Below are 12,777 nucleotides of genomic sequence, written 5' to 3' on the forward strand. Positions count from 1 at the left end.
TCTTCACACATATTTGAGACAAGTCAAGTGCTCTCGGCAAGAGCACAGTGCTTCATTCTATGTACTGGTAAATAAGACACGATACGCGGCACGCGCGACCGGGGGGGCATTGGAGATTCGCTCGCCTCGCTCGCTTCTCTCCAATGCCCGCCCGGTCGCCCCTTCGTGAATGACAACAAAAACCGACATCTAAGCATCATGCGTAGCATTCATCGTCTCCTTTGCTCCACTGAGCTCCCCACCCTTCTTGACCTCTCCCTCCGTCTTCATATCCGCCTCCTCATCCACATCCGACGCACTGGTAGGTCGAGCTTGACCTGCACCACCAACACCAGCAGCAGCATCGACTCTAGCCGCGTGCGTCTTCTCAATGGAGGTAGTGTAGCTCTGCCACTTCCTAGTGGGCACACGGGAGACGAGCATCTCGTTGATCTCCTCGAGACTTCGACCTTTGGTCTCGGGAAGGTAAAAGTAGACGAAGAGGAGGGCAATGAGCGCTCCTGGACCGTAGATAAAGCCAATCTTCGGTCCAAGACCAGCACTGCCTGGTTCATCATTGAACAGGTAGGGTAGTGTAAAAGTGACTGCCCAAGCGATTACCCAGAAGCATGCGGTTCCCAGACTCATGAGTTTCTGACGGTTCTGGCCGGTGGCGAGCTCAGAGGCCATGGTCCAAGCCAGAGGTCCCCAGGCTACGTTGAAGAAGAATACGTAGATGCAGATCATCGCAGCAATGCAGCGATTCTCGTTTGTGTTGCGGTTATCGATGCAACCGAGGATACCGCAGACGAAGAGAGAGATGACCATCGGGATTGACGTATAGATCAGCAGCGGACGTCTGCCGAAGCGTGGGATAACCAGGAAAGAGCATAGTACGCCGAAGACTTCAATAACGTCGACAATGATGGTTACCAGGAAGGCCTGAGACGTACGAAATTGGGAGAGAAGTGAAAGAGTCAGTAAAAGGTCCACAGAGCGACTTTGAGCTCGAGCCTCCAAGGCTTGAATATATTTCAAACTCCGACCAGACCAATTTAATTTAATTCCGCCGTGCGAGGCGCATCCGCAAAATGCTCGTACCGAGTCGATTCCAACCACACCACATACCACACCTCGTCGCATCGTTCGTATCGTACTCACGTCGTCTATACCAATAGCTAAAAAGAAATTTGTGGTGTAGCTAAATATGAACTGAACACCGCCGATCTGCTGGCAGATCAGGACTCCAAGAACGCAGATGAACTTCCTTCTCTCCACGGAGTCCTTGACCATAGAAGCCCAGCCGCCATCGCCCTGGGCTGCGAGCTCATCTTGGCGGGCTTGGGCAAAGGCCTTAAATTCGGTTGAGGCGACGAGCTCTGGGTCCTCTTGCGATGAGTTGATCTTCCTGAGCGATGCCATGGCCTGCTCCTCGCGTCCCTTGGTGAGGAGCCATCGTGGGGACTCGGGAAGGATGAGCATTCCGAGGCAGATGATGAGGACGATGACCAGGTTGAGTCCGATAGGGATTCGGTACGCGGCACTGTTGGTAATGTCCTTGGTTCCCTGTCCGACACAGGCACCAATGACTTGACCGATGGCGAGCATCAGTTGCCAGCTTGAGACGACCACACCTCGAATAGCAGTCGGTGCGACTTCGGAAAGGTAGAGTGGCGTAGCGTTACTGACGACTCCCACACCCATTCCGAGGATGGCACGTCCAGTACCGAGGGCAGCGACGCTTCCCTTGGGAATGATTTGGATGATGACACCGACGGTGACGTAGGCGCAGGCACCCAGGAAACCTCCCTTGCGGCCGTAGCGGTCTCCGATAAACGATGCAGTGAGGGAGCCAAAGAACTCTCCGATCTGCACAGCTGAGGCGAGGATACCCTGTCGGGATGAATCGACGAGGTAGGTACCATTGGGTTGAAGAGTTCCGTAGTCACGCAAAAACTGGTCCATGGCCAGGATAGATGTGAAGTATGTTCCGTCATAACCTGCGAACAAGGGAGGGTAGAGGCGGATGTCCGGGGTGAGTGATGGACAGAGATGATAGTCAGAGTATCAATGCAGCTATAGCTCACCGTAGAGAATAGCGCCGAAGACTGCAATAGCCGCGTAGAAGACAGGCTTGGAGTTGGCCTTTGAGAAGAACTTCGTGGAGCCTACGGCGGGGCCGTCGTAGGCAACGAAGTCTGTGCCTGCAACCATTTTTGTATGGTGGGCACGGCGAGGGTTCGAAAGAGGGGGAGGAGGATGGTCTGGCCTTGGAAGAAGCTGGGGATGGAATGAGGGGAAGACACAAATCTTCTCTTGTTATGTATGGGCCCCCGTGTTGACCTGCGTCCTCGGCTACGGAGGTGGCTGGCTTCCCCAGGGCCGATCACATGAGGGCACTACGGCACATGAAGCGATCACTCTCGGGTACACAGCTTGAGGAGGTCACAGAGCGCAAGGTGCAGCATGTTAGGAGTGACATGACGCGGGCCCTGCAAGCCCGCATGGCCTCTGCTGACCTCTTTTGTCAATGCGGTAGAGGTGCGCGAAGCGAGACTTCCGGGTTGGATGCACGCACAATCTCTCACAGGAAGGCTAGACTCAGAGATGTAGTCAGGGTGTTAGCTCTACAGCTCTCGACGCCAGTCGAGCCAAAAGGGGGGTAGTAAGAATTGTTGGGCTCTGGAGAATCGGCTCAGGCGCTTTCGGCGAGTTCAGTTTGAGGGAAAGGTCGCCGGTGTGTCTCCGGCGAAATTGCGCCTTGCATGGGTCACGATCTTCCGCACGCATCTTCACCACAGCGCATGTGCCCATTGCTTCCCGTCGCCGCCTTACCCGCCCGGCGAGTTTTGCCGTCTCTCCCACGGCACAGCTTCGGCAGAACTTCTGATCGTGGAGTCTCATCTCTTCCCCGGCCTCTTTACATTGGGACCACGCTCGGGCGACCAGGTCTGAGCCACCCAGGCGGGGATCGTCCGATGCCCCCACATCGCCCCAACATGTTCTCCGTGCCATTCAATCATACCATGTGAGATGCCTTGCACAGATTCACTCAGCCCGTACTGTGTGTTCTGCAAGGGTTTGTGGGAAGCTCCGACAGCGCTTCCCTGATACACGCCATCGGGGTAGATGTGGGGACTCCACCCAAGTCTCAGCGGGGTAAGGGAGCTCCACACCCTTTTCTGATCGAGGCCTATACCCCCCACCTTACCCCGCCTGATGCAAGACAGATTGAGGAGAAGTATGTCTCAGGTATTTGAAAGAGGCACACATGATCGTAAGCCGTGAGACTAGGAACGAGTGTCTGCCCTCGCAGACCCTTATCTTTTGGAGAGGGCTCATCGTAAGTCATTTCGGGCCATACTACAGATGATCGCCTCGCCGAAAGGCGATGCGGGCTGCGCAATCGTATTCCATTGCATCAGTCACCCTGATGGCGGACAGAAGAGTACTATAGGCTGATTGTGATGCGGTGCGCATGTGAACAAACACTTGCTGTAGCACAGACAATCCACTTTGCGTCGGCACATCAATAGCTCCTGTCTTTGACTGGATGAGCGATACCCTGCTAGTGGTCCCACTCGTTCAATCACTCCGGCAGCGTCACTCTCTGTCCATGGAGGGAAGGCGGACTTCTCGAATGGTAAGGTCGGAGGCTATGCTGGCGTGAGGTGAGTGGAGGTCTCTCGGGGGTGATGTCAAACAATTGCAGCTTCCAGAGCGACAGAGCGATGGGCCCCTCCAATGCAAACGAGAAGAGTCGTGGCTCATCCGGCTGCCAGAGCAGCACGACCTGCTCCTCTGTCGACCACTCAGCAAGGGTACGGCCCCCTTGCTCAGAGTTCGGCTTGGTCCACATCACGCGAAGATGTGAGGCTGCGCTGCGCTTATCCCCGTCGGTGATCAGGGTCGCGAACCCCGACGCGAAAGAAACACAGAGATGCAATTCTCCGCGAGGGAAGCCGGAGAGGCTCTGCCAAGAATCATCGTCTGGCGTGCCGAGAGGGACGCGGCTTCGTCGCAGCATCAACCGGCACGGTATGATGAAGCCAACAGCTCGCTTGGGAGGGTTTACGCTGATCTAGACTAAGCCGTGCGGCAGGAACGGGACATGGTTGACAGCTTGGCAGGGCCGTGGTACCTTTCCTGTGCCTGGCCGCGAAGGAGTGGAGGCGGCGTTGCCACTGTTTGTGTGTCTGCCGTGCGGAACAGATCTGACACCCCTGCCAGTCATTTTGGCCCAGCCCTTCCGTGTTGTGCCCTCCCCTTCAACGAGACCACTACCATCAGCTTCCTTTCTCCCTCGATAAGTCGCTCTCACTCCTTCCTTCTTCTTGCCTCTCAGACATTCCTTTGGTGGCATAACGATCCTTCCTCAAGCCGTCACACACAAGAGTACGCTACAAGGTTCCTCTACGCAGCACTCTCTTCATCTCGATCCTGGGCGACTTTCACTCTACAGGTCGTTCCTCTTCACTCGAAGTCGCTGTTCGCCACCTAGCTAGACTACTGTATCATCTTTTCCTCACAAACATCATCATGAAGTCGTCATCTGCCCTGACAGTCCTGGGCTCTCTGCTTCTTGCCACCACAACGGTCACCTCTTCCGCCGTGCGCCACATGAAGCGGCAAAGCACCATGACGGGATGGGAGGCACCAGAGGACTATCTTACGATCATTCCCGACTCCAACCTCGGAGAGCCACTCAACGTCATCATCTCCAATGCTTCATCTTCAGCCGTCCTCTCCGACCCAGCGCCCTTCTTTTCGTCGCTATTCTACAGCCCCAACAGCTGCCTCGGTATCAGCCTCGGCGACGATCAAGCTGCCAATCTCAATGATGGGCAGGGCAGTGTCAATCAGACGGCCCTGTACAGGTACAACTTCGACAATGGCATCACTACTTGTGAGGAGAGTCTAAATGGAGGTATGCACTTCCGGTACTGGGTTCAGCAGAATACCGGCGCCATCTTCATGGCCGTCTCTGTGGAAGAGTCTTCCTCCAAGAGCCACACGATCGCACCTAATGGGTACGACCATGGCCGAGACTGGCTGGTGGGTAACGCTACCAATTCTTCTGGCACTACTTCCCCGCAAGACAACAGTCAGTACACCTCGACGATGGTAACCTTTGATGCTTCGGACGATATCACGCTTTCTGATATCAACCATGGGATCAAGACCGACAAGGACATCTATGTCCTTACTGTCACCCAGACCAAGGCGGGAGACGGCACAAACGTGACCGACTCCAGCGCTGCCGATGCATCTACTAGCAGCGGTAGCAGTAGCTCCTCGTCTGCTGCTCGTCGGAGCCAAGCAGATGCGCCGTGGATCATTGTCGCAGGAAGCGTCGCTGGGACGCTTCTGCTGGGGTCCTTTGTCGGTGGCCTCTCGCTGCTGACGACGACTGCCTAGACACACAGGCATGTGTCTTCCCGACCTCCGCTCATTCTGTTGCCATAGAACATACCTCTGAGCCAATTGGATTCAGCAGCATCACCCCTCCCAGGTTCGTCCCTCTTGTCTCGTCTCTGCATCTAACATTTTTGAACACTAGGAAAGCATCGAGCATCAGACCCCTCTTAACCCTCTCCCCGGCCACTCTCCCCGCGCACTGCACTGTATCTGTATATAGCACTAGCCCAATAGATTATCCTACCCAACGAGCAATGCACACCTTCCTTGCCTCCCTCGCCTCGATGCCTGACTTCTCGAATAACCCTCCAGAGGGTGGTGTTACTGAAGATGATCTGAACGCCGCCGAGGAGGAGACGGCAGGTCAAGCGGCGGGCGGCAGTGTCCAGTTCATCTTTGGTTATACGACCTGCTGGAGGGCCACTTGGAGGCGAGTTTAGTGGGCAGAGCGAGCTTGGGCTGCTAACAGTCAGTCTGGGACTGTGTCTGCTCTTCTGGAAGAGGAGAAGAGCGCACTGTACCAGGTCACAATGCAGCGGGAGTAGAATCGAAATCACTGATGTAATTGACGCGAGCATGAGAACGAACAGAGTATGAGTGACATGAAAGATTGTTATATTGACGATGGTGATGATGATGATGATAAGAAGTGTATGGGAGCGAGCGAGCATGCAGAGGAAAAGGACCCGAACCAGCCACTAATGCGGTATTGCCTCGCTCCTCCTGCTCACTCCCCTCCGTGATCGACCGATTCTTCAGTAGTCATTACCGCCCCGCCTAGGTGGCTGAGTTGCGATCCTGACCAGTCGGTCTCGAGTCTCCAGCACCGCACTCTCTGATCCACGGATAATGCAGAGTCCGCCACCCTCCCTAGGGATCTCTACTGACACGCCAGGCGAGTCGGCCTCGATGCTCTGCAGTCCAGCCCCTCGCTTGCCCACGATGCGTGGCACTGCCGACTCGGGCACGATCAGTCTGCCCTCATGGGTGACATTGGCCGCCTCAGAGATGCTCTTCCTGATGTACGCTTCTGCCTTGGCTAAGGAGGCGCTGGCCTTCTCCGCCTCGCCCTTGGCGCTCAGGGTCCAATCGACAGTCTGGCCCGACTCGGTCGACTGGTCGAGCTGGATCAGCTCGAAAGAGAGGCCTCCGTTGGCATCATCGTCGGTCTCGTCCGCATCGATGCGCGCCTCGGCAGCAGAAGACTGAGTGACGACGGAGCCCGAGGGCTTCGACAAGCTGGAGGATCCACTCGCCCGTGGAGTATCAATGGAGACGCCAAAGCGAGAGAGGACATCGCGGAAGAAGTTCGGCTGGCCAAGCTTGGGGGCGAGGGAGCGCGGCACCTTGACGACCGAAGTAGTGGCTGCCGAAGAGGCAATTTCCTTCTTGATGTTCTCTACGTCCGACTCCTTTCCAAGAATCTTGACAATGTGCTCCTTGGGGGCCTCGCCGACTTCGGCGACGTTGAGGACGTCTTCCTGACCGTGCTCAGGTCGGCCAGGGAAGACGAGCCGCACGTTGTACTTTGCCTCGAGCTCAGACCGTCTTGATCCTCCTCGGCCAATGAGCAGGCGCTGCTGGTCGGGTGTGGCAACGACACCGTGGCAGATTCGGTCAGTGAAGACCTTGGCGGCTGCTTCGAGATCGGCCTTGATCTTGGTAGCGATGGCAGAGGGACCCCTGACGATGACAACGTCAGCATTCTGCTCTCCACGTCGAGGGAATTGCACTAATTGTGTAGCCGATCGAGATGAAGCGGCCTCGTCAGAGCCAGTAGCACGAGTGATGAGGTCTCGGATGCCCTGTCCACCAGGACCGATCAATTGACCGTGGTACTTAGAAGGAATGTGCAAAGTGAAGGTCTCCTCACCCTTGACCTCGGCATCGATTGCCATGATGGCTGCCTTGGCCTCAGCAATAGCAGACTTTGTTCCGCGCAGCTTGATCCTTGTAGCGTCCTTGCCATTCTCAGCATCGACGTCGATTTGAGCTCCGCTGTCGTCTCGGATCTGGTTGATGGTAGCTCCACCTTTGCCCATGATCCTTGCAATGGACTGTGCCGCAACAGATACCTCCACGACATTGTTGTTCTCCTTTTCGTATTCGAGAAGCTCCATGATCTCCGCCTTTGCAGCAGCGACACCCTTCTTGCCACCTCGAACAATGACCTCGTCGGACTTCTGCTCGCGCTTGTTGCCTTCGCCATTGGCGCTGTCACCTCCCTGTCGGGGAAAGTCAATGCGAACGCCGTGGTTCTCTTGCAGCCTCAGGACCCAGACACCTCCCTTACCGATCACGGCAGCATGCAGATTCTGCGGAATCTTGAGCACCTCCTCACGCTCGTCGGCCAGCTTCTCAGCTTGGGCCAAGATCCTCTTCTTGGCCTCCTCGACATTCTCCTTACGGCCGACGATCTTGCAGGTGACAGAAGCCTTCTTGGCTGGCTTGGCGGCGCCGTTTGTAGCGCCAGCACCTGCGGCATCATCGAAGTCCACTCGAACACCCAGCTCCTCCCTCAGCTTAGTGATGGCAGCGCCCGATTTGCCGACAAGATGCTTGACATGGGCAGGGTCAACAGCAAAGGACACCTCGTGTCCGTTGACAATAGCATCATCTTCTGCCTCCTTGGCGATCCTCCGTAGCTCAGTCGCAACGCGCTCGACTTCGGAAGATGGACCTCGAATAGTGATAGTGTCCTCCTTTCCGGTCTGGTCGCCCGTGTTTCCTACGCGGACGTCGGCAAGGCGCTCCTCGCCGAGCACGGCATTGAGAGTGCTGCCTCCGGTCCCGACAATGGCCCTGTGGAACTTAGCCGGTACCTTGAGAACCTCGGTCCTGAAGTCAGCGGCTGTTTGCGAAGCCTTGACAATGTCAGCCTTGACTCCCTCCAGTAGCTTCTTGGCCTCAGCCTCGCGAGCCTTCTTCTCAGAAGGGAGAGAGGCTGACGGGGAGACGAAGAGCAGGATCTCGGCCGAGCTCTCCCCACCAGCAGCTGAAGCTGAAGGGAACAAGACTTCGACTCCTCGCTTCTCGTACTCCTTGAGGTTGGATCCCTTCTTGCCGATAAGCATACCTTGCAGCAAGGGGTCAAATTCTACCGAGTCAGTAAAGCTGGGGGGCGTTCCCTTGACAATTGCATCGATGTTACTTCGCGCTTGGGCGACGCCAGCCTCGTCGGCTCCTACGATCTCGATCTGGACGTTGCCTGTGCTCTCGATCAGAGCAGCCCGAGGTGGGTAGATCTGTACGCCCTCGCTTCGGGGAAGCTTGCCGCTGGCAGCGAGCCACCGCAGCAGATTCTTGGCATGCTGAAGAGGGTTAGCAGCAGATCGATGGGCTGCAACGACGTCTACGACTTCGACCTTGACAGCATTGGCCTTGTCCATGACTGCGCCGAGCGCAAGCGTAAGCTGAGTGTGGGGTCCACGAATGGTGACGTTGTCTGAGGGGTCGTCCTGCGGTGCAAGCTCAACGCTGCATTGAGTTGCGGCCAAGATGTCATTGGCAGCATCGCCAACCAAGAATCGATGTTGGCGCTTGGGGACTTGGATATCAAGCTTGCGGAAGTTGCGTCTCATCTCGTCCACCTGAGCCTCAATGGTCTGGACCACCTTGTGCACCTGCTCGCGGTCTCCAGTGACCACAATGGACAGGTCTCGTTCTCGCCTTGGCTCCCTTTCTTCATCCTCGGCTTCCTTGGGTGGCAGGAAAGCGGCACGAGGGGGAACTCTGACGCTGACCTCTCCATTGCCGACCTCGGTCTCCAGGCGGGTTGCATTGGCTCCCTTGGGACCAGCGACGAAGGGGTAGAAGATATGCTCAACAGTAGTCAAGCGCTGAGTGGTCTTGGATGTCCTCTCGGCGACAAGATCCTGAATCATCTTGGCTGCTTGTCGGGCATTGATCTCGTCTCCCTCGATGACGACAGAGATCTGCTCGTCATCTTCGTAGTCGATCTCGTCTCGGGCACCGCTAGATGGCTTTGCATTGCCATCTGCAGATTCGTCCTGTCTCGGGATGTTGACGCGGCAGTTGGTCTGCTCGGTAATGTTCTTCAGGTTCTTTCCCTTTGCGCCGATAACGAAAGCTCGGAGAGATTGCGGGATAGGAACCTCGAGAGTCACACGCTTGGCCAGGGAAACGCTAAGCTCCTTGCGAGCAGCCTTGACAGTGGCCTCATTGGCTCCCTTGACGACAAAATTGGTAGTGTTCGTGCTGCGAGTGGTACTAGCCTCAATCTTGATGGCATTCTTGTACTTCTTCTCGATAGCAGTCATTGCTGCTCCAACCTTTGCGCTGTTGGCCTCATTGTAAGGAATGGAGAAGAAGTCCTGGAAGACGGCTCTTTGAATGACAGGTGCAGATCCGGACCAGCCAGCAGTGGACGACGACAGCTTCTTGCCCCACTGACCCTTGGGCGCAGTGGCAGAAGATCCGAGCGAGGGGAATGCAGCCTGAGAGTTGCTGCGAAAGGACAGGGGTTAGGTAGACGATCTCGTCAGCACTAAAGCGATGGACGACAACAGATTCGACACAACTCACAAATCAGGCTGAGCTTCCTGCTGCTTGTTGCCCTTGGCGCCAGAGCCAGCGGCAGCGGCAGCTGCGCTTGTTCCGGCAGCCCTTCCGTTACCATTCACAGCAGATGCTGGGAAAGGATCTTCGGTGAGCGAAGGAAAGGGGTCCGACATGGGTGCGCCAGCAGAGGATCCAGTGACCAAGGTTGCACCTTGACCACCTTGCTGCTGCTGGTGCAGGCGTTGAAGCTCAGCGGCGGATAGCATGATGAGCCTTCGGACAGCGAAGTAAGCTGGGAAGCGTAGACGAAGAGACCAACGAGGGGGCGGCGACGGGCGGGTGAGGCTGACGCGCAACTATGATAGCCAGTGATATAAGATATCAGTGACGAGGATGAGGGGGTGAGCAATAGAGCTAGAAACGGCCGAGGGTGTTCTCAAGGGCAGTATGGAGCGGTGATGTGAGTGGGAAGCCCAGGAAGATGTTGGACGACGTGGAGAGGCGGAGCCAGGCTCCAGCCAGCAGGCCACGCGCGGACTTCGGGAATTGCAGCGTCGGACAACTAGAGCAACACCACACAGACAAAGGGCCGCATCTTCGCGCTAGGCAAGTGAATAGTGGACTCATGAAAGTGAAGCTTGAGGCAGCGAAGAGGCACCATCGATTCGAGGAGTATCAGGGCGAATCAGAGAGAGGGACAATCTTGTGACAATGTACAGTGGGTCTGCCCCGCATGGCGAAGCGGCAAGGGTGGAGGGAAAGATGGGCTGGAAGCACGTATGACCGGGCCTTTATGCCTACGACTTCCGTCCCTTGATGGGCGTAGATCCAGTGGTCTGGCAGATGAGGACGAGTACGATAAACTTTACAGCCACTGCGCTAGGGCGCTGCTTCCTGCTCAAAGACCATCGGCCAAATCAGAGTGACATCGGGATGGGGACCTCCTCATCGGGGAAGCAATAACTGTCTTGCCGGCTTTTCAGCTCGATCGAGCCTTGACCTTCGCGTCTTCCTCTCGCTGTCGAATGGGGATGAAGCCGTGGCCGTGGTTGAAGTGTCCTCTGTCGCCACCGTTGCTGTCATCGGCGTGTGCGTCATTCCACTTCTGGACATTGGCCTGGTGCAGCCAGAAGTCGAACCTCTTTCGCGGTGTACCAACGGTGGTGTCTCTCTGGTCGATGGGGTGGTCTAGGATGTGGTGTGCAGCGTTCCAGATCCTGACGTTTTTGGCGTGCTCAGAGAAGCTGAAGCGCTTGAGTAGATTTGCGATGGCGCTCTCGGCAGGGTGTTCCACTGAACGTTCCGCAGGTGATGAGATGGGCTCGCTTGGCCCACGGTGTGCCTCGTCCCATTTCGCTACGTTGAGCGCATGCTCCCAGAAACTGAAGCGCTTCGCATTCGACGCCGAAACTGCGCTTCGGGGAAGAGGATGCGTACCGTCTCCGTGCAGATTCTCGGGAATGTCGCTACGACGCTCTTTGGTCGGCGCGTGGGAGGCCAATGGGTTGAGCTCGCTGTCCAGGACGCTCTTGATGGCTGGCGACAGAGGATATAGATGGCTGCACTGTGAGCGACTGCTTGAGCAAGCTAGGCCAGATGCTAGCGTCGAACTCACAGGACTTCTCATTCCCAGTAGCTCGCTTGAGACTCTGTGAGTCCCAGAGACCTGTACCGTCACCGGAGTAGCCCTCACCCTGCTCATATGAATGGAGACGGTGCCTCGTGTCAGACAATGTGCTGACGGTGCTCAGCCTGGCTGTTCACATGCTAGGTACCCACCGAGCCGGACACCCTGCTCAGGGTAGAGCCCACAGGTAAGCTTTGAACGCTTGTCGTTCCGATGGCAAGGACCAAAGGCAAGAGGCTAAAAGCGATGCTGACCTTCATGTTTGCGTCCGAGAGGTCTAAGAGGTGTCAACAAGTCGGGTGAGACTATAGCAGCTGATCAGGTCGATCGTGAAGATGGTAGGAATCCGAGGAGGGGCTAGAGAAAGCCAGGGAAAGGTGGACTTTGTGGGTATGAGCGAGGAATGAGGGCGTCTGGCATTTCACGGTGCTCCTCTTGTACCCCATCGGGGAAGCACGTTGCCACCTACACGACAGCAACACGTTGGTCTTTGCTGTCTCGAAGGCATGGTACCGATCTGGTCTGGTGCATCGCTGGCCTGGCAGGTCCACATCCTGGGCGGGTATTATGGGATCCGAGGCAATCCGGAGCCCAGGGCAGCCTTTTGCTTCCGACTCTCAGACGTCAAAGAGCAAAGGAAGCTCTATTCGAAGCCGCGATACGCCCAGGAACAGATGACGAAGATGCGCGTGCCGCTTCCTGGTTAGCGGCTCAGACGAGGTCAAGCAACGTGCTCAGGGGGCAAAGAGTGAGGGACTAGAGCTGCTTTGCTATCTTCCTGCGAGGATCGCGGGATACTTCGATGGGCAGGTCGAGGAGTGCAGTGGGACCATTCCGCAAGAAGGGTGACGGGGCAGCATAGCGTCTCGAGCGCAAGATGGTGCTCAGGGTCAGATTCCCATGCAAGGGCGCGAATAGCTTGCCTCTTCTCCTCTCAATTACCGATGGGCAGCAGGTAGGGGTCGTCAGCATCGGAGGGGGTCGTTTCTGGCGCATTGTCATGAGAGGTCCCACACTCGATCCCGTCAAGGGGCAGACAAAGGTAGGCAGGAACCTCAACCCACCTCCGCAGTCAGAATCCGAGAAAGACTCAAGCAGATCATCAGGCCAGGGCGAAACATAGCGTATCCTCGATGAGGAAAGGTAAGTGCATTTTGGCGGAAGTGCATGTCCGGAACATGTACAGGCAGACGTCGTAAGGACGTCCAAATCGGAGCTGGTAGGATCTCCGG

At 56.4% G+C, this 12,777-nt stretch overlaps 4 protein-coding genes across 4 annotated transcripts; 1 reads left to right on the forward strand and 3 right to left on the reverse strand.

Annotated features, from left to right (window-relative positions):
* Positions 1-15: 15 nt before the first annotated feature.
* BCV69DRAFT_281365 (general substrate transporter) lies at positions 16-2,630 on the reverse strand. Its single transcript, XM_025491963.1, has 3 exons — positions 2,067-2,630; positions 1,141-1,979; positions 16-921 (listed from the first exon to the last, which is right to left on the reverse strand). Exons 1-3 carry the CDS (start codon positions 2,191-2,193, stop codon positions 190-192), a joined length of 1,698 nt encoding a protein of 565 aa, XP_025349525.1. The 5' UTR covers positions 2,194-2,630; the 3' UTR covers positions 16-189.
* Positions 2,631-4,302: 1,672 nt separating this feature from the next.
* BCV69DRAFT_246693 (hypothetical protein) lies at positions 4,303-5,397 on the forward strand (the record flags this gene model as incomplete). The annotated part of the gene is made up of 2 exons (XM_025490219.1): positions 4,303-4,335; positions 4,606-5,397. Coding segments are annotated over 2 exons (825 nt in total), but the record flags the coding sequence as incomplete, so codon positions are not given.
* Positions 5,398-5,943: 546 nt separating this feature from the next.
* On the reverse strand, positions 5,944-10,385 carry BCV69DRAFT_311175 (hypothetical protein). Its single transcript, XM_025494839.1, has 2 exons — positions 9,943-10,385; positions 5,944-9,864 (listed from the first exon to the last, which is right to left on the reverse strand). The coding sequence occupies exons 1-2, from the start codon at positions 10,182-10,184 to the stop codon at positions 6,153-6,155; spliced, it is 3,954 nt and encodes a 1,317-aa protein (XP_025349527.1). The 5' UTR covers positions 10,185-10,385; the 3' UTR covers positions 5,944-6,152.
* A 377-nt stretch (positions 10,386-10,762) lies between these two features.
* BCV69DRAFT_142071 (hypothetical protein) lies at positions 10,763-11,928 on the reverse strand. The gene is made up of 3 exons (XM_025489292.1): positions 11,698-11,928; positions 11,534-11,612; positions 10,763-11,454 (listed from the first exon to the last, which is right to left on the reverse strand). The coding sequence occupies exons 1-3, from the start codon at positions 11,803-11,805 to the stop codon at positions 10,898-10,900; spliced, it is 744 nt and encodes a 247-aa protein (XP_025349528.1). The 5' UTR covers positions 11,806-11,928; the 3' UTR covers positions 10,763-10,897.
* Positions 11,929-12,777: the final 849 nt, after the last annotated feature.

This window comes from Pseudomicrostroma glucosiphilum, assembly GCF_003144135.1.
Source record: "Pseudomicrostroma glucosiphilum strain MCA 4718 unplaced genomic scaffold BCV69scaffold_3, whole genome shotgun sequence".
Taxonomy (NCBI): Eukaryota; Fungi; Basidiomycota; class Exobasidiomycetes; order Microstromatales; family Microstromataceae; genus Microstroma; species Microstroma glucosiphilum.